The sequence below is a fragment of the Plasmodium berghei genome (assembly GCF_900002375.2).
Source record: "Plasmodium berghei ANKA genome assembly, chromosome: 14".
Classification (NCBI taxonomy): Eukaryota; Apicomplexa; class Aconoidasida; order Haemosporida; family Plasmodiidae; genus Plasmodium; species Plasmodium berghei.
Genome location: NC_036172.2, coordinates 2323804 through 2345129, shown reverse-complemented (window position 1 = coordinate 2345129; position 21326 = coordinate 2323804). Strand labels below are relative to the sequence as shown.

Genomic DNA, 21326 nt, shown 5'->3' with positions numbered 1-21326 from the left:
CATGTATTGTTAATTAAAAATGAGCAACTTTAATTAAAAAAAATAAACTAAATAAGTAGAATTTATGTAAAAATATAATAAAAGAAAATGCAAACTTTTTAAATCCATATGAAACAAATCTATAATTTAAAAGATGTTTATGCTATCCAATAAAAAACACTTGGGAAAATACATATAAAAGCAATATGCGAATGATTTAAAAAAATAATATTCTATAAAGTTTATCTTTAATTTTAATATGTATGCATATTTTCATTATTAATATTAGCCCATTACCTATTATTTATTTTATTCATTTTTTAATTTATCAATCATAATTCTTTTATTAATATATCACCACAGAATATACATTGTCCCTTCTTATATCTGAAATAATAAACATTATAATTATTTATAACTCAATCAAAATCTTATATAAACAAATTAAGAATCATCATTAAAAGATCCGATATTAAATTTTCTTGTACTTGCATAGTCCTTGACTATACTTATACCACACATAATCTGAAAAAAAAAAAAAAAATTATAAATATATCATATACATAAAAAAATATAGTGAATAAAATTAAAAAAAAATAATTTACCTCTGTAACATATACTATTATTGCCATGTCTGGTTTTGATAAATTAACAGAATAATTATTTCCTATACAATTATCTAATATTTTTAAAACATCTTTCTTAGTTAATGTTTTCGTATTACAACATTTATATATTAAGGCCCACGACTTTTTATTTCCAGAACTATCTTTATTTTTTTCATCATTTTTTTCATCATTTTTTTCATCATTTTTTTCATCATTTTTTTCATCATTTTTTTCATCATTTTTTTCATCATTTTTTTCATCATTTTTTTCATCATTTTTTTCATCATTTTTTTCGTCCGAAACATTCATTATCTTTAACAAATAGTTGACTGTAAACATTTTGTCCATACATTTTCCATCAATAAAATGTTTTCTCATTAGTGGTAGAACAGTTTTTATGAATGGTGAAATGTGTGGTTTGCATATAGTATCTAATGGTATAATTTTACAAATATTTCTAAAAAAATATTTTTCTTTTTTATTAGTAGCTAACACAAATGTTTTTTTAATAATATCTGAAGGATTTAAATCATTATCATTGTTAAATTTTATAAATGTAAAATTTTTAATTATATTTCGAAGTGGTACAAATCTATTATGTTCAGAATTTGCTTTGGATATTTCATCTTTTAATTCTTTTTCAACTGCACTAATTTTATTTTCTTCATCATTTACTTTAAGTTCCTTAATCACATCATTTGTATTAACAGGGAAATTCAAATTTATAAAATTCAACAACTCTTTAATTCCAGCATTCGTTCTTCTATTACTCAATGCTGACATCAAAATACCTTTACATTGTGCATTTACATTTATCTTTTGTCTCTGAAAAAAAATAAAATAAATATATATATTCAATATGTACAATATACATAACAAACTTAAGTGACATTGTAGAATATGCACATACTTTTGAGTTGTGTTTGCTTCCTTCAAAAACGTATTGGTTTGGTCTTTTTGTTTTTTTATATTCCATGGTTATACAACACAATATTGATATTAACAAAAACTTGTACAAGAGCTTTATTTTAAAAAAAATAAAATAAAATAAAATAAAATAAAATAAAAAATGTAAAGAATATACAAATATGTTCTCTCTTTTCTTTTAACAATTTTTTATATGTTTTTTCAGGAAACAATAGCCTTTATTATTAAAAATAAATAACATTTATTTACATTTCTATATTTTACTATATATGGAAAAAGATGATATATAAAAAAATATAACATAAAAATGTAAAAATTATAACAATAAAAGGTAATATTAAAAACTTAAGATGGCAAAATTTTTAAAAATAAAATACATTTAATAATATATATTTCCATTTATGCCATTATTTAAAATGAACAGTCCTCCATTAAAACATGTTGTTTATAAAAATTAATATATTTTTTTAATTATAAAAATAAAATAAACAAACAAAAAAATAAATAACCATCTACCCAAATTTATATCTTTTGATAAATGAAAATATCCTTTCCCATTTGTTAGGTTTTAAAAAAAAAAAAAATTATAAAAAAAATCGAAAAAAAAAATACTCTGCAATATTATATGGTATTCATACATATACAGAAATAAATATTTCCCGAAACATTATCATAATAGTTTTCCAAAAAATAACATACTATATTTTTATACAAAATAAAGAATTTTCTCTCTATATATATATTTGTAAGCATGAATACATTTTTAACATGTTCTAAATCGTAATATTAATAAACTAACGTATTACTCCAATTGAGATGTATAGTATGAAATATTACCTTAGCTTTGTAAATAACAAATATGCAAAAAATATTTATATTTGTCATTCTTTTTGTGTTACATGTATTTTGGTAGATTGACAATATAACGCTAAGTATCTCTAAAATTATAAAATTCCAATAGCTCTAATTAAATCGTGATACAATTAAATCTATGTTTATTGTTTACTTTTTTTATCACACTGATTAATAACCATCGGCAAGAAAAAGCATACCCAAAATATTGAAAAGAGAAAAATATGTATATATAAGAAAAAAAAAAAAAAAAATAATAATATAAAAAAAATACACATACAAATGTGCAGCTCGATATGTTCCCACACTTCTAACATGATACTGCAACAAATGGCTTGCTTCGAAAAATATAGCATAAATAAAGAATAAAAATTATAATACATAAATATGTGGAAAATATTAACAATAAAAAAATGGTGATAACTAATAAATTGAAACAATTCTGTTTAATCCTATTTATAACTAGTACTGAGAAGAAATGCATAAAAACAAACTCACGCACAACCATATGAACATAGACATATGCATATATCCATATATAGATAGCCATATTTACATCTTTAAAATGAATAGGCAAATAATAAAGTTAATTACTGAAGGAAAAATATCAGAAAAAAAAAACATAAACAATCAATTGATTAAACATAGTTTAGAAGAAATAATAATTGATTTTAAAAAGTATAACAAATCAAAAAGTGAAAATAATTTATTAAATAATATTATTCGATATACGAAAATTGTCACAATTAGTTCATATCATTTAAATCATATGTATAAAAATATTATTCATCCATTATTAAAAAATAAACAACTTCATTTTACCTTAATACCCAATATTGTTCATACTTATAAAAAAAAAAAAGAATATAATTTTATTTTAAAAGAAATAAATGAATATATCATTTATAATATAATAAAAAAAAATATATATACACATGATAACTTAAATAATTGGATTAGTATATTGCAAGTTTTTTCATCAAAATATAACAATATAAATTATATTCCTTTGTTAAAATTTATTTTATTTCCTCAATATTATGATAAAAATATAGTAATTAAACAAACCAATCCTATAGATATACATAAAAAAGGGAATAACGAAAATATAACACATAGTTTAATGCCCTTACAATATAATAATTGTACAAGGAATAAACAAAATGATGATATTCTTTTATTAAATAATTTAGATTATAAAATATTTGATATATTAGTTCCTCGAAATTTTTGTATTTTAATCAACATACTGTCTAAAGTTGATCTACAATATAGTAATGTTAATTTCTCTGTACCTTCCTCATTTTCTTTTTTTTTTTATAATAGCTATATTTATAATAAAATAGTCAATATGCTACCCCAATTTAATAACATCGATTTATGCTTAATTATAGATTCCCTTCACAAATTTAAATATTCAAATAATAATTATTTATTTAAATGTATTGAGAAAGAAGTTTTTAAAAGAATTAATACATTTGATATATATCAAATTTCTATCATTTTTCAAAAATTGTCAAAATATTGGAATTATTGTTCTATAGATGATCATAAAAAGATGGAACATTTTTTCATAACCTTTATCAAAAATATACAAAAATATATATTCCATTATTTATTAAATAATAAAAAAAAAAATAAATATATTTTATACACTGAAAATAAACATTCTTTAATTCAAATCGTTCCCATGTTTTTTTTGGCATATGTAAAGAATGTTCCTTTTTTTTTTCCGTGTTATATAACCTTTAGTAAATTTTTAAATCTACAATTATTTTTACTAGCTAAATATGTAATACTTTTGAAAAATAACCACACCAAAAATTGTGCAAGTGCAAGCCCAAATTGTAATGTTATTCAAAATAATAATATTCTTAATACAGAGCTAGATGATATAAAACATATTTCGAGCCATTTGGAAAATATGAACCAGACTATTTCTAATTTAATTTATTCAATTACTGGCTATTTATACAACATTTTAACATTATGTAAAAAAAATGAAGAAAATAAAATTGTGCTTACTCATTTTTCGCTAACTCTAGTTAATATTTATAAATTAATTGATTATTTTAACTTTTTTTATAATAACAGAAAAATAATATCATTAAAAGAACATAACACTTTTATTATCCCTTTACATAAATCACAACTTTTAACATTTATATATATATATTGGGATTTTATTATCAAATTATTTTATTATTTAAATAACATTCAACCTACAGAAAACAATATTTATAATTCTTTATTAACCGATTATGAAAGTTTTTATCACATAAACAAAGTTACCCCTCAAAATGATTTTTTTTATTATATTAAATTAAAATATATTAAAAAAATATTCCAGATGATCACAACTTTGGATACTGTTAATTCAAATACTATAATGAAAGAATCATTAAAACGGAACAATATGCATATTGCACATATTTATTCAGACATATTAAATATAATTAACGAGAAAAAGTTGACTAGCCCAAATTACTTTTTCAATAGACAAATTATAGCTTCCTACACAATTTCTGTACTATGCAGGTCAAATTAGTAAAAAAATTTAAAGAACAAATTTGGGCATGTATATATTATATATATACACCTTTTTTTTGTAAAATCCTACATTTTATTATTTCATGATTTACACTAATATTTGTTTTAATTCTGTATATTTACAGATATATATACATGTGCATTATATTTACAATTTTTAATAAACTATTTTCCTTATTTTACATGCACACAATAATTTTTTTTATTTAGTACATAAAATAGTATGCTTTTTTATGAACATATCATGTTTTTTCCCCCTATTTTTTATGAGTTTTTCCCTTAATTTGACTTTTACATCATTTAAATTCGATTTAAAAAATAATAAAACAAATCTTACTAATGCATATGTGAAGGCATATTGAGGAAAATAGCACATCATTATAAAGGTAAATAATTATGTCATTTTTATATTTGGTATGGCTATATATACAGCTATTTTGGAATAGAAATATAAAAAATCAATTTTTATATTGTGAACTTGAAATAGTGTAATAAAAATAACATACCTTAGGTGTACTAATGCGACGTCAAATAATTATTATATATTAAAGTAGGATTCATATTGTTATTTTTGTAGCTATTATAAAGATACCTTTCTTTGCAAAATATATAATTATATTATAAACAAGCCTTTTTGCTATACAGGAAATTATTTAGTGAAACGTGAAAAGATATAAAACATATTATATATGTATACATATTATGTATTATTTGTGTAAAAATATGCGCGCCAAAATGTGAAAAGGTAACATACTTTTATAATTATTAGCTAACCATAAATGTTCACAAAATTATTCAACTATTAACAATGATAAAACAAACAAACAAACAATTAGTTTTGTAGTATAACGGTGTACAAATAAACAAATAATAACCAAAAAGGGAAAAGAAGAGAAAAAAAAATAATAAAAAAAAGGGAATAAGTATATGGTATAAAAGAAAAAAATGCAAATAAATATGGAAAAAAAATATATTTGCCACGTGAATATATAAATTATATTATATATAATAGGCATACAATAGTATAAGAAAAAAATATTCAATAATGTACAATTCATATATTTTATATAGCTGAATGTAATATTTCTAATTTTTTTTTTTTCTTCTATTAAAGCGATAAATAATAATACTGTTACACTATTATTTTTTTATATTATCATTGTGTTTTTTTCCTTGCCCCTTTTTATTACAATTTTTTTACTTTTTTTTATTTTTTGTAATTTTCTTGCATTTTTTTTTAAAACTTTTGATAGTATATAATATTTCTATTCATACATATAGTGATATGTGCTCGAATTCGTAAACACAAATATATACACAAAATTTAAAGGGTTAGTGAAAAAAAACACAGAAGTTAATAAGTGTAACTTATATATAAGTTCACTCATTCTTATTGTATGCACACGTCAAGCAAATAAATCATTATATATACAAGAATTATTTCATTTATTTTATATTTTGTGGGGACATAACAAAAGTAAAATATGGCAGCAGTTGATATGCAAATGAGATCAAGTGACTTAGGAGAAGGAAAAAAAAATGAAAATGATAAAATTCATGGAAATAAAAATGACGAGGAAATGCAATCAGGCATCAAAACATATTATGAAATGAAAATAGAAGAATATGAATCAATTATAAATAAAAAATTACAAAATAAAAAACGGTTAGAAGCTCAAAGAAATGAATTAAATACAAGAGTTAGAGAATTAAGAGATGAAATCCAATATTTATTAGAAGCTGCATCATATGTTGGTGAAATAGCTAAACCAATGGGAAAAAATAAAGTGCTTGTTAAAATCAACCCAGAAGGTAAATATGTAGTAGATATAGCTAGCCATATAGATATAACTAAATGTACACCAAATACAAGAGTAGCTTTATATAATGATTCATATAAGTTACATAAAATATTACCAAGTAAAGTTGATCCCCTTGTTTCATTAATGAAAGTTGAAAAAGTACCTGACTCAACATATGAAATGGTTGGAGGGTTAGATCAGCAAGTTAAAGAAGTTAAAGAAGTTATTGAATTACCAGTTAAACATCCAGAAATATTTGAATCATTAGGTATATCCCAACCTAAAGGAGTATTATTGTATGGACCCCCAGGTACTGGAAAAACTTTATTAGCACGTGCCGTAGCACATCATACAGATTGCACATTTATTAGAGTTTCGGGTTCTGAACTTGTTCAGAAATATATTGGAGAAGGATCTCGAATGGTTAGAGAATTGTTTGTTATGGCCAGAGAGCATGCACCATCTATTATTTTTATGGATGAAATTGATTCTATAGGAAGTCAAAGAATAGAAGGTGAACATGGAGATTCAGAAGTTCAAAGAACAATGATGGAATTATTAAATCAATTAGATGGATTTGAGTCGACACAGAATATTAAAGTTATTATGTGCACTAACAGAATTGATATATTAGATGATGCATTATTAAGACCCGGACGGATCGATAGGAAAATCGAATTCCCAAATCCAAATGTAGAAGCACGTATTGAAATTCTTAAAATTCATAGCAGAAAAATGAATTTAATGAGAGGTATTGATATGGTTAAAATCGCTACAGATATGAATAATTGCTCAGGAGCAGAAGTTAAAGCTGTTTGTACTGAAGCAGGTATGTTTGCATTAAGAGAAAGACGAGTTCATGTTACTCAGGAGGACTTTGAAATGGCTGTTGCTAAAGTTATGAAACAAGATGCAGAGAAAAATTTTACCTTAAGAAAGTTATGGAAATAATTAAATTTGAACACACTAACATTAATGCACATATTTTTATCAACATTTTTCGAAAATCTGAATATACACTATTGCATAATGCGTAACCAACGTGGGCATATATTACCACTTCATTTCCGTCCCATTCATACTTACATTTTTTTTTTTTGAAAAAATATATATTTTTTAGTTTAACAAAAAAAAAAAAAAAAACGACATCTTTTTAATTTTAATGAACGATTATCACTCATGTAAATTATGCAATCCTTGCAATTTCCATAATGCATAGAGTGAAAATTTTTGAAACATACAAAAATTGTATAAAATAAACAAAAAAGCAAATGATAAAGCTTACAACATTTGTATATATTCTTCCTTCATTTTTATAAATATTGAGTTCACATTAATGACATATACACACTATTAAGCATATAAAGCTATACATTTAAAAAATTCCCTTTTTTTATTTATTTATTTATTTTTTTTTTCGAATAGTTTGTAGTTAATCCAACATAGTTGGCAACCTTCTCAATTTGCTCATTTTCATTTTCTTTTTTTTCTTGTAAAATATTTGAATAGTCATTTAGCACATTTTTATATTTTATATATTCTTCTAATATTTTGATGTTTCCTAGAGTTTTTTCTCTTCCCCAATTTCTTAATTCATCAAGAATATTTTTATCTATAATTTTCATTTCTTGATTATTTACAATTCTCAAAAAAATTCTAAAATGTTTAGCCATTTCAACTTTCATAATATTTACTTTTTTTTATATCCCATGCTTTGTTTTTAAAATATGGTTGGTTCAATATATCAACAACATCACTTGCTCACATTTATTTCTCTAAAATAATAATTTTCTTCAAATGGAAATATTAGTAAATTCGCATAGCACTATACCAATAATATATCATATTAATTATATCTTCTACTTTTTTTTTATAAACTTTTTTTTTTTTTTTCAATTTCAAAATCGTCCATTATTGTTGGATAAAATTCAAACAATTTAAATCAAAATGAGCATATCAACTTATATGTGCTCTCATTAAAATAGTAAAAAAAAAATGAACATACAAATAATCCATCTATTTATAAATTAAATAATTCGATAAATTTTTATAATTACAATTATACACACAATCAAACCCTAAAATTCAAGTTTCCCATATTTAATCTGAACATATTTTCTTTCAAAATATTCAATTTAAAAATTTTTTTTTTTCATATATTCTCGTTTATTTATATATTTATGTAAACAAAAAACATACGTATCAAAAAAATATAACATCTATGGAGCATACTGTGTGAAAAGTCTTATCATCGTTTGATGTTATAGTACAATTACACTTTGTCAAATTAATTGATATATACATATATGTACTAGTGTATATTTCGTTAAATGTTCATAAAAAAAAAAAAGGAAAAATAATAAAATTAACATAGCATATAAACCATATTTTTTATATAATGCATATTTAACAATATAAAGAATTTTTATTTTCAAAAAAATAAAAAATTAACCATAAAAAGGGAAAAGATAATGGAAAATAAAAAAATGCATAATAAAAAAATAAAAAATACTACCCATTACGTTATCATATATATACAGAAAATATAAACTAATCCAATTCTGCTAAACATAAAAAATTAAAAGTGAAAGAATATATATTCATCCACATAAATAAGTGTCAAATATAGTTAACAAATATGTATGCTCTTTGAAATTGCAAATATATAAATATAATTTTAATGGTGTGAAGGGAAGAAAACAAAACATATTTACACGTACAGATGTATATATATATAATAATAATAATAATGTATATAATAATATACACATCTTTGGCAGTAAGCTAATTTACCGCTTTTATTCCCACAATTATATATATCTTCTAGTCTATCCATATAATATGTATAGCCATATTTAATATAAACCAAAAAAAGAAAAAAGGGGAAAACAATTGTATATATAGATATCCTATATATACAATAACATTTGCATAATTTTTTTTTTCACTTTAGCCATCTTTATATCCTCAAACAATGCTAATAATTCTAAATTTCATTTCCATCAACATTTTTGGAACCGTTTTCCATTGACAAACCGATTTCATTGTTTACTAGATCGTTACTAATAATAATGTTTTGATCTCCTATTTTACCATTTTCATTATTTAGTTTATTTTTATTTAATGCATAATCACATTTATTGGAACTTTCATTTCTATTCAAAATAGTTTGTAAATCACCACATAATTTATCATCATTGTTCATAAGTTCATTACTAACATTTTTTAAATCGTTTTCTTTATTATTAATATCGGGTATTGTTCCGACATTTACAGAATTAGTCGTATTTCCAATTCTATTTAAATTACTACTCTCATTTATTTTAGAAATATTTTCTAATCCATTTACTATATCATTATTATTATTATCATTATTACCACTATCATTATTACTATTATTATTATTAGTAGTAGTAGTATTTAAATTATTTTCATTCATTTCTACAAACTCACTCGTTTCATTAGTAAAATTGTTTTTCAAAATCTGAGATCCTTGCCCTGATTGGTAATTCATGGTATACGAATTAAATCCTGGATACATATTCATATTATTATATTGAGGGAAATTATTTGGAATAAAATTAGGATATCTTTTAAACATATTCTTATTCATTTTATCATAATTAAAATTTTGGTAATTAGCCAAATTGTAATTATAATTCATTATATCATTATTTACATATGGCAATTTTAAATTGTACATAGTGTTATATATATGATGATCATTTATATTATTTACTGGATTATTATTTCTGTTTGGCATAAAAGAATTATATTTATTAATTGAATCGTTATAATTTATATTATTTTCATTTTCATTATTTTTATTATTATTATTATTATTATTATTATTTGAATCTATATTATTACTATTATTATCATTATTTCCTCTATTCATATTTCCCATATTTTGGATACCACTCAATTCACTTCCATTTTGAATCAGTCCATTTATTTTCATACCGGAATTTGTAATATTACCCAGATCATTTGTATTTTCATTAATGTTATTAACTTTCCCATTTTTATTACTATTTCCAATTCCATTCATTCCACTATTCAATCCCGTTGGCATAATTCCATTTCGAATATTTATTCCAATTGTTGTATCATTTGTATATCCGCTTTCATTCTTTTCATCTTTTAAACCATTCGGATTATTAATTGAATTACTATTCATTCCAGCATTATACATATACATCGATCCGTTATACATATAATATTGATTATATATAGGAGGATTGTATATATAAGGAAAGTTATAATTATTTGGAGTATTTGTTTTTTGATTTCGCATATTAATTATGTTATTATGCATGTTATATGGACCTGATATATTCGGATTATAAAAATTATTTAAATGAATGTTAGGATTAAAAAATTTACTATTATTTATATTATTATTTTTATAAAATTCATCATTTTGTAAAGCATGATGATTATTCATATCAAACATACTAAATTGCATTTGTTCAGTTTCATATTTTGTTAAAGAATTACTACGGGTTCCATATTTTATTGAAACAACTGGTTTGATAGCTCTTTTTGTATATGGAGCTCTTTTTACTTTTATTATTTTTTTTATTTCATTTTTTAAAGGATTATTTGGATCCATACCTTCTTCAATTACTATTTTTTTTTTTCTACCACGTTTTTTTTTTTCCGATTTTTTTTTTCTTCCTCTTTTTAATGGCACTTTTACAACTACATCTACATTCGGATTGTTAATATTATTCATGTTTCCATTCTGATTATTATTATCATTATTATCAATCATATTATTTAATTCTACAAATTTTTCATCATTCATATCATTTTCACCCATTTCTAAAACATTACTAATATTTGTATTTTCTCCATTTTTCCAATTTTCAAAATCTTCTATATTTTCTTTTTGTGCATTTCTAGTCGCTAATCTGTGAGATCTATCATTTTTTTGATATGAATTTTTTTGTAAAGAATAAGGATTTGAAATCATATTTTCATTTTTTTTTTTTCGCATTTTATCATTATCAAAACTAAAATGCTCTACTTGTTTATGTTGTCTTTTTTTAGAAGCATATAATAATTGTTCATTATTTAAATCATCATATAATTTCTTTTGTTGTTTCAATATTCGATTTCGATTTCTTTTTTCTCGACAAATTTTATTATATTTTTCTATTATTATATCCCCCATTGGTTTTGTATTTGCATGTTTTAACATATTATACCCTAATGTATATAAAACATCATCATTATCACATACAAATTCAAAAATACCTTGTTCTTCTTTTTCAACATATAATTTAAATTCAATATCAATTGTATCATTAAAAATAAACCAATATTTATCAGTATTAATTTTTCCTAAATACCCATTATTAAAATCGATATTTTCAGATAATACCATTTTTTTTAAATTGTTACTTTCACAAAGAACTAAATTTAATAGCATTCTAATTATTCTTAATTTTGATATTGTATTTAAATCACTCCATTCTAAAAATAACTTTTTGCTTAATCCTGTTTCATCCTTAATTTCGTCTTTTTCTTCTCCACATTTTTCTTCGTCCTTTATCATATGTTCTGTTACTATTTCAGCTTTCGATTCAACATTATTCGAAAGTTCATTCTTTATATTTTGTTCTAAATTGAATAAACCTTTGCAATTTACATCATCTTCTTTCTTATTAAGTTGGTTTTCATCTTTAACAACATTATTATCTTTTTCGATTTCTGAGAAAGTTTTATCATTTTCTACATCATTTTCTGATTCTTCAAATTCCTCTTCATGTGTAAGGACATCTTCATCAAATTCGTTGGCCTCATCAATATGATCCTCATTTTCTGCAAGTTCGTCAAATATTTCATCTGTTTTGATCAAATTTTTATTTTTTTTTCCTCTTTTATCTTTTCTCTTTTTTGAATTACCTCCTGAACTATTTTTATAATTTTGATTTTCATTTAATATTGGAAATAATTCATTAAAATTAACAACTTTCACTAAAGCATTTTGTTTATCTTGAAATATTCTCGATATATATTTATACATAAAAACTGATTTAGAATTAAAATATCTACCCAAAAAAAAAAATAATTTCAAAATCAAATTTCTTCCAAATTCAGTATTTTCTTTATTTTGAAACATTTCATCAATATCTTTAAAATTCCATTCAATTTTTATAATATTTTTATATATAGTTAAAAATAATAATATCATAATATAATTAGGATTATTAATAAATTCTATTGATTCATCATCTGCATATTTATTTAATTTCATTTTTTTTATATATCCTTCTTTTATTTGTCTTTTTCTTTCTTTTTCTTCTAAAATTGCTTTTCTTTCTTTATTAGAATATATATATTCATCAAAATATGAATATTCTTCCTCATTTTTTACATTTTTTATTTGGCTTTTTCCAGATTTATTATTAGGCACACATTTTTCTTTATTTGGTTTTATATTATTTTTTTTTTTTATAAATTTACTATTTCGACTTATTCCATTTTTTATATTTTTTATACTGTTAGATTTCCTTAATCTATTTCGTTTATATCCCTCATCCTCTTCTTCCTCCTCTTCATCATCTTCTTCTTCTTCTTCTTCTTCTTCTTCATTTTCATTTTCTATAATCGTTTTCCCTTTATTTTTCATATTTCCACTTTTCTTATTTTTATTTTTTTTATTTGTATCATCTTCAGAAGTTGAATAATCGTTTTCATTTTTTCCTTTTGCATTTTTTTTATTATTTAAAAGACCCTTTTTAATTCCTTCTTTTTTATTAGAACTTTCAGATAAATCTTTATTTTTTTTAGATTGCTTTTTCAATGTTTCACTATCATAACTACTTAATCTATTTTTTTTTTTCAAATTATATGACATAGATTCATTTGAATTATTATCATCACTATCATTTACATTTTTATCATTCGTATTTTTACCATTCATATTTTTATTATTTTTATTTTTCAAATTTTTAAAATCTTCATCACTATCTTCTTCACTAACAATGTCATCTAATCCATCTTTTGATAAATTTTTATTATTCAAACTATTTGAAAAATTATTATTTTTTTTTTTCACATTTTTTATTAAACTATTACTTCTTTTTAAGTTATTCCCTGTTGTGATTGCCTCTGAGTATTCGTTCATGTCATTATCGGAACCTATTGAGATTGTATCTTTGTCTTTTTTATTTAAATTATCACTTTTTTTAGTTATATTACTACTATTATTGCTATAACTATGCCTAAGATTTTTTATTTTATTATTTAATACTTTTTTATTTTTTTTCAAATCATTACTATTAGATTTATCAATATTCTCTTTTTCATTCTTATTTATTTTTATATTATCTCGTATATTTGAATCAGTAATGTTTCTTGAATTTTGTTTTTTTTCGGTATTTTTCATATTATTCATTTTTGATTTAGTATTAATTTCACTTCCCGATTTACTTTTCATATTTTCATCTATTTTATAATCTTTTTCAAAATTTTTTTTATTTAATAATTCATTACTTCCTCCTATTCTAGAAGGTTTATTATGACGTGTATCGTTATTTTCAGAACTATTTGAATGCGTTTTTTTTTCAAAATTTATTATATTTTTATCATCTTTATTATTTGTATTTATATTTTTTATATTTCTTTTTTGTTGAGCCTTCATTTTGCGAAAGATCAAAATAAAAACACATCTATCTGTACTATATATGTATACAAATATTCATTTGTGTTTAATTTTCACAATTCGCTTAATTTTTCGTCAATTGCTATAATTATTTTCTGTTACTATTTTTATCCCTTATATTTTATTCTCTTATTATTACATAAAAACAAAAAATACTACTTGACATATACATGCAAATTTATTAACAAATTGCATGTATATGTATATGTGTTGTATACATATAATATATACTTTTTTTTATATACAACTTAATATATAATTATATGTGCATGTATGCACACATATATGCATACCTTCAATATATGCACAAATTTTTATTTTTCATTAATATTAAATGGTAATACTTTTATTATTGTATGCTATATGTATGCTTTATATACATTTTTTATTTTTTATTTGAATTTTTCTTGTTAATATTATTAAATAGATATAATTATATATAAATTATTTCATATTTTTAGTAATTTTTATCCATTTTTTTTTTATTTAACCTGTTCTTTATATGATAAAAATATTTTATATATCATATAATTTTCAGCATGGAAAAAAAATGTTATATATATTTTATATGTGTATCATGTACATATATATCATGATAATACATTCTATATAAACAAAATACAAATTATATATAATATACAAAAAAGGGCATGTCAAAGCGATTTTTTATCTGTTAAATATATATATTATATATGCATATTTTCCCAATTTTATTTCAAAAAAAATGTAAAAAAAAAAGCAAAAATTTATGTATATTAATATATATTATATATATATATAAAATATATGGTAATAAAATTAACGTACTATTTATTAAGCAAAAGTGCCCGTATATATAATATTGTATTACATATATATTATATACGTATATATTATTACATTATAATATTATATACATACATATAATTATATATATTACATTACATATGTGATATTAGCACTAAATAATATTTATATGTATTATATTTTTTGACATATTTCAGCATATATATTCATTTATTAATGGACAATTTTTTTAAAAAAGAACAAAAAAAAAAATATATATATATATATTATATTTATTTATTATAATACTTAGAAAATGTAAAGAAAAAAAAGAAAAATTTGTTACAAAAATAATGAGCCATATATATTATTATTCTGCGCATAAAAAATTATAAAAAATGTAATATATTATTGGAAAAATATTTATAAACATAACAAAAATAAATCCATGCATAATATGAAAAATTATATTTTCTTTAAAAAATTCCTTTAACTATTTTCATAAATATATATATATATATATATATAAGGGGAAATGAAAATTAATTAGGAATACAATATATTTTTTTTTTGGGGGGAAGGGGAACATTTTTCTATCAACGAATAAAAATTCGTATAATTATTCATATCACTTTTTTTAGCATCACATTTTTTTTCCTTTCAATTATTATATTTTTTCATATAACCATAATATATAAACTAAATTAATGTTTATATCTCATAAAAATTATATGCCATATATATACTGGTTCGTTATAATATTTCCTATTAATATAACATGAATACTATTTTATGATTAACATATATGCATGAAAATACAACCAACATTTTTTTCAGGTGTTTAATATGCACACTTAATGTGAAAACACTTTGATTTTTTTTCATATGTTTTCTTAATTATAATATATATCCTTTTCGAAATACTTTGTTATACAAAATTTTTTATTGCTGAATGTATTTATTTTGTATCCATATCTTTTTACTTATAGTACTTACTGTAAATAAAAACACAATATTAATAAAACATGTGTATATAAAAATATCTATACCGGCAAAATTGGTACACTTTTAACAAATAAATAATCTTTTGAAAAATAAAGCTTAACAAAAATTAGTCTTAATTTTTAAATAATTCAAATATGCACATAAAATATGTGCAAATATGTATATTCCTTATTCTAACACCAAATTGACAAAATAAAAAAAAAATAAATAAAAATAAAAAACAAAATTGTATATATAAGCTAAACTTTGAATGAAATAAAAATATATTATATATTTTTAAGCCACACCAGCAAATAGACAATATTAACGTATAAACGGTTTCTATATATGGGCAACAAAAATAATATATACAACAATATTGCTAATATTAATATGCATAAACTATATTACCAATAATAAACGAAATTGCCGTTTTATATCAGTAAGCTCACGATACACACATATATATAAGCATGCAAAAACTGCTTTTTCCTAAATATATATTTATATAATAACAATTCTAAGAATTATCAATTATATATTTAGCACTTTTTACTTTTTTTTAAACATAGAAAATGCCAAAAAATATGGCCAATATATATTAATATATTTTTAATTTTATATCAATGCACAAAACGGTGGCATATTTATATATCCATACATTCTGTTTATCTTAAAAATGCCAATTGTAGTCAACTTTAATAAATCATATATATTTTTTTTTTAATTACACTATAAGTTGCACATTTTCATGTGTTTGTATATTTTTTTTCGCCAACAATTTTTTTTTTTTGAATGCTGTGTATATATATTTTTTTTGTAATTATTATTTTACCACTTTTTTCACATTTCATTGTAAGCCTGTTTTCCTCAACAAATTTAAATCACAGTTAATAGTTTATAAAAAAGTGGAAAAAGTGCATATGCATATAATATACTTTTTACAACATCAGTTGTTTACCCTTAATTCCATATACATAAGCATTTCCCTATCATTTAACTTTGCATATTTAATTTCTCATTTTTTTTATCCTTTTTTTGTCATGTAAGCAATATATATAATAACCCAAAACACTTTTATTAATAAGATAAATATAATCAAAATATATTTTATGTTTAACATTATTATTTTAACATTTTTTTGGGGGATATCCCATTAAATTGCTCAAGAAAAAAACGAATAATACATTCAATTACATGCATACATACATATACATATATATTATGAAGAATGGAAAACAATATTAAATATCTCCCATTTGTAGTTATTTGAATGTGTAAAAAAATATATATAGTTATATCAATATTTAAGTTTATAAGCTTACAGCTGTTTTCATTTTTATGCACAATAACATTTTTTCCAAGCTTGAAATATAAATTAATCATAAATTACATTTTTGCACACATATATATGCTAATATATTCCTATACTAAAATGTAAAGGTTAGTTAAAATTTTATCCCTTAATCTGCCTTTACTGTCCTTTTGTTTATTCCTTTGAAAAATTCTCTATACCAAAAATTGAAAACCAAAAAAAAAATAATAATAAATAAAAAAAAAAAAAAAAAAAAACATATTTAAAACACGTTTTAACCTGAAGAAGGAAAAGATGGTTGGGAATATGCATGGGATGAGTATTGGTAAAATAGAGGCCAATAAAAAATCCTTAGACATAATCTCATAAATAGATATTGAATCGTCTTTTAAAAGCTTTGAAATGAAAAACATAAAATGCATAAGTATATGAATATATTATTTTATTAAATATATTTCATGATAAAAGAGCTATAGCCAAATTGTTATAAATTTATTTTTAATAAAAAAAAAAAAACAGCCATTACAAATGCACACAAACTTGAAAAAAATATATGTACAATTTTATATATGTGCATAGCTGTTTATTTTCGTTTTTTTTTTTCATACTTGTAATGAGTCCTGGTATGCTGCTCGAGCAAGAGTGATACCAATCTTATAATATACTCCCATTTTATTGGAAGATATATTCATGTTATTATTCTTATTATTGCTATCTTCGCTTTTATCAATGAAAGTAAACTTATTTTCCAATTCGTCTTGTTTCATATAAGAATGAAACTTTTGTATAATTGTCTCATTTATGTCAGATATGTATTCACATCTTTTCCCCTGCATATAATATATACTACACTCTAAATTATTTAAAATATTATTAAACACATATACACTACTATTTGGTATTTTTATGTATATACTTATATTTGATATGGATATAAATTTGTTCATATTTTTTATAGTTTCATTTATATAGTGTGTAAAAGCCTCTCTCATTAACCCTAAGGTTTCATAATCTGATATACGGCTTTTTAAAGGTATGTTATAATAAAGTAAAAAATCAAAATCATCTTTTCCTTTTATCGAATAAATAATCAAATTATTATCTTCTTCAGATATAGTATTTAAATTCTTTATGTCGTATTCATTTGGATTAAAAATATTATATATATAATCCGAAAAGTTTGAGCATAATCCTAAAAATTTTCTCAAATGAGAAATATAAATTGAACTAATCAAATTAGCTTGGCTTGATACATTCACAATTTGTTTATTTGTTTTCACTTGTTGTCTTTTTAAACCACTAATCATTGAGTTGTTAATATATATAATGCCCCACTCAATAAATGAAGCTGCTGTTTCGATTTTGTTTTCAAAATGATTATAAAAGTATATATCGTGCTCATTAGGAAATATAGTTATGAGATTAATATTTTTAGGTATTTCATATGTTGGTCTTTTTAAAATATTACTAAAAATTACATCATCAAATGTATTAGTAAACTTTGTAACTTTGTCTAGGATAATTAATCTCGTTTTATTAGTTATTTTATTTATTTCACTATCCTTAATATATTTTCCATTTTTTTTTTCAGATATTTTATATATATTTATATTACTTATTATTTGCTGATATATATTTATTTGGAATATATTTAGCAACTTTTCCACAAAATCTTGCATATACGGATAATAAAAATCTGTATAAAAATCCCAAGTGGCAATACAAGTGTTGTTATCCCTATTCAGAGAAATATCATCACTTTTATTCACCTCAGTTTCATTTCTATTTTTTTTGTGGCTATATTCTGTATTCTCTCCCTTTTTGTAGTTTTCTTTATTGTACAAACTGCTAGCCAAATAAAAATTCAAATCTATCTCAGGCACAAAATTTAGCAACCTGCTACGTGATTTTAAAAAAATAAAATTTGTTATTACATTCCATGCTTCTTTTACAAATTTCTCATAATAAATATTTGCTTCTTTATTTATTTCAATTTTTTTATGTAATATTTCGATGATATTACTTGTTGATAATATAAAATGTGATTCACTAGCTTTTTCATCATTCTCGTCTATATATATATAATATGTATTCTTAATAAAATTATCGTCACTATTTTTGCAAATACTTGAATATTTGCTATGTTCATAATTTTGTATTTTATCAAAATCAATTAAGTCTAATTTTATGTCAAATAAATCATTTTCTTTAATAAAATAATTCGGCCTATCATCCCCTTTTTTTTTTATATCCGATATTATTTTTTTGTCCATATATTCTTTCAACTTTGACCCCAAAACATTAGAACTTATTTTCCCTTTACAACCACAAACAATATATATCTTAATAATTAAATTAGAATTATGTAAGCTATTCTCATTTTCTATTATATTTTTTTTATATGATCCATTTTTATGCACATTTTGAATATAGGCTGATATATGCTCTAACCGTTTTATTGGTAATTTATGTCTTTCATATTTGTTCAGAGAATATATAATAAATATATACACAAATAATGATATAGTATAAAAAAATACGCAATAACTTCGAGAGTTCATATTTTTTTTTATTCCTAAACAAAATAAATACCACACACCTTAAACATTAAAAAATATATGTGGTAATTTAATACACACAATATATTTTGCCCACATATGTATATAAATCTGTATATACGTCTATATATATATCTGAACGCAACAAATGTATAATTATATGCATATGTTTATTGTACCTTCTATAATGAACGAACTAATATTATGTTTAATAAGAATAAATAATAAATTGCCTATATCGGAAAAAAAAAATAGAAACAACATAAAGCTTTTAATTATATTTTATTTTTAAATGGAATTTCTTGCTGCATATTCTTCCCTATGACAAGTAGTAAAACGCTTTTTTTGTTTACCAATTTTATTTAAATTTAAATTAAATCACTGTAGTTTTATCTTTACATTATTTTTACACACATATTAAATAATACCAATGTGACTTTAAAAAAATAATCAAAATTATTACTATATTTGCCAAGTTATACCAATTTCCTAAATTCTTCAATTAGGTTCCATTGCTATTGCTATATTTTTTCAATAATAAAAATAGGGACAGCTATTTCATAATTTGAGAATTTGCAAAAACATATCTTATATTTTTTTTTCAAAACTTTATTAAGATAATATTTTTAATTATTTTTTGTGCATGTTATATATATAATACATTATGTGTATACCCACATTTTTTTATATACAAATCATAAATCCATGTACAACACCTTTTCTCCCTATAAAAAAAACAATATAGATAATTACATTGTTTTACTGAATAATGTGTAACAATTTTTAAGTATTTCATTTTTTTCCTTTTAATATTTTTTTTTTAATTCCATTTCTTTACAATAATGTCAAAATTTTATGAGGTGCTCATAATATAATTTAGTATTAGAATAGTATTAAAAAACAATACATATAAATTAAACAATTGCTTATCCGAATAAGCATTCAGGAAAAAACCTATATATCATTTATTCTATTTATAATTTCAGAAAAAATACCACAAAAAATAATGAAATATATTATTTAGGAAGTATCTCAATTGAAATTATTACAAAATTTTATCATAATATCCAAAAAGAAATCAAATGGTAAATAAAAACTAGACATATTATAAAATTACTAATTAATTTGTTTCAATCATAAAAAAGCGTCCTAAAATTAAATTATTTCTTTGAGAACTACCACACCCAAAACTCCAATTCAATATCATATTTCCTCAACCCTAAATATGCAAATGTATAAATACATACACACATATATATACATTATGACTGTATTAATTTAGCATAACATATACAATTTTACAAGGGAAAC

The 21326-nt window shown here is 21.4% G+C and overlaps 6 protein-coding genes across 6 annotated transcripts; 2 read left to right on the top strand and 4 right to left on the bottom strand.

The window, feature by feature from the left end:
* Nucleotides 1-423: 423 nt before the first annotated feature.
* On the bottom strand, nt 424-1563 carry PBANKA_1462000 (conserved protein, unknown function; the record flags this gene model as incomplete). The annotated part of the gene is made up of 3 exons (XM_034568006.1): nt 424-504; nt 585-1412; nt 1498-1563. The coding sequence occupies 3 exons, from the start codon at nt 1561-1563 to the stop codon at nt 424-426; spliced, it is 975 nt and encodes a 324-aa protein (XP_034424447.1).
* Nucleotides 1564-2844: 1281 nt separating this feature from the next.
* On the top strand, nt 2845-4914 carry PBANKA_1461900 (conserved Plasmodium protein, unknown function; the record flags this gene model as incomplete). The annotated part of the gene is made up of 1 exon (XM_034568005.1): nt 2845-4914. The coding sequence occupies one exon, from the start codon at nt 2845-2847 to the stop codon at nt 4912-4914; it is 2070 nt and encodes a 689-aa protein (XP_034424446.1).
* Nucleotides 4915-6400: 1486 nt separating this feature from the next.
* Nucleotides 6401-7669, top strand: PBANKA_1461800 (26S protease regulatory subunit 8, putative; the record flags this gene model as incomplete). The annotated part of the gene is made up of 1 exon (XM_034568004.1): nt 6401-7669. One exon carries the CDS (start codon nt 6401-6403, stop codon nt 7667-7669), a length of 1269 nt encoding a protein of 422 aa, XP_034424445.1.
* A 446-nt stretch (nt 7670-8115) lies between these two features.
* On the bottom strand, nt 8116-8403 carry PBANKA_1461700 (conserved Plasmodium protein, unknown function; the record flags this gene model as incomplete). Its single annotated transcript, XM_034568003.1, has 1 exon — nt 8116-8403. The coding sequence occupies one exon, from the start codon at nt 8401-8403 to the stop codon at nt 8116-8118; it is 288 nt and encodes a 95-aa protein (XP_034424444.1).
* A 1301-nt stretch (nt 8404-9704) lies between these two features.
* PBANKA_1461600 (conserved Plasmodium protein, unknown function) lies at nt 9705-14372 on the bottom strand (the record flags this gene model as incomplete). The annotated part of the gene is made up of 1 exon (XM_034568002.1): nt 9705-14372. The coding sequence occupies one exon, from the start codon at nt 14370-14372 to the stop codon at nt 9705-9707; it is 4668 nt and encodes a 1555-aa protein (XP_034424443.1).
* A 3233-nt stretch (nt 14373-17605) lies between these two features.
* PBANKA_1461500 (conserved Plasmodium protein, unknown function) lies at nt 17606-20018 on the bottom strand (the record flags this gene model as incomplete). The annotated part of the gene is made up of 3 exons (XM_034568001.1): nt 17606-17651; nt 17737-17852; nt 18066-20018. 3 exons carry the CDS (start codon nt 20016-20018, stop codon nt 17606-17608), a joined length of 2115 nt encoding a protein of 704 aa, XP_034424442.1.
* Nucleotides 20019-21326: the final 1308 nt, after the last annotated feature.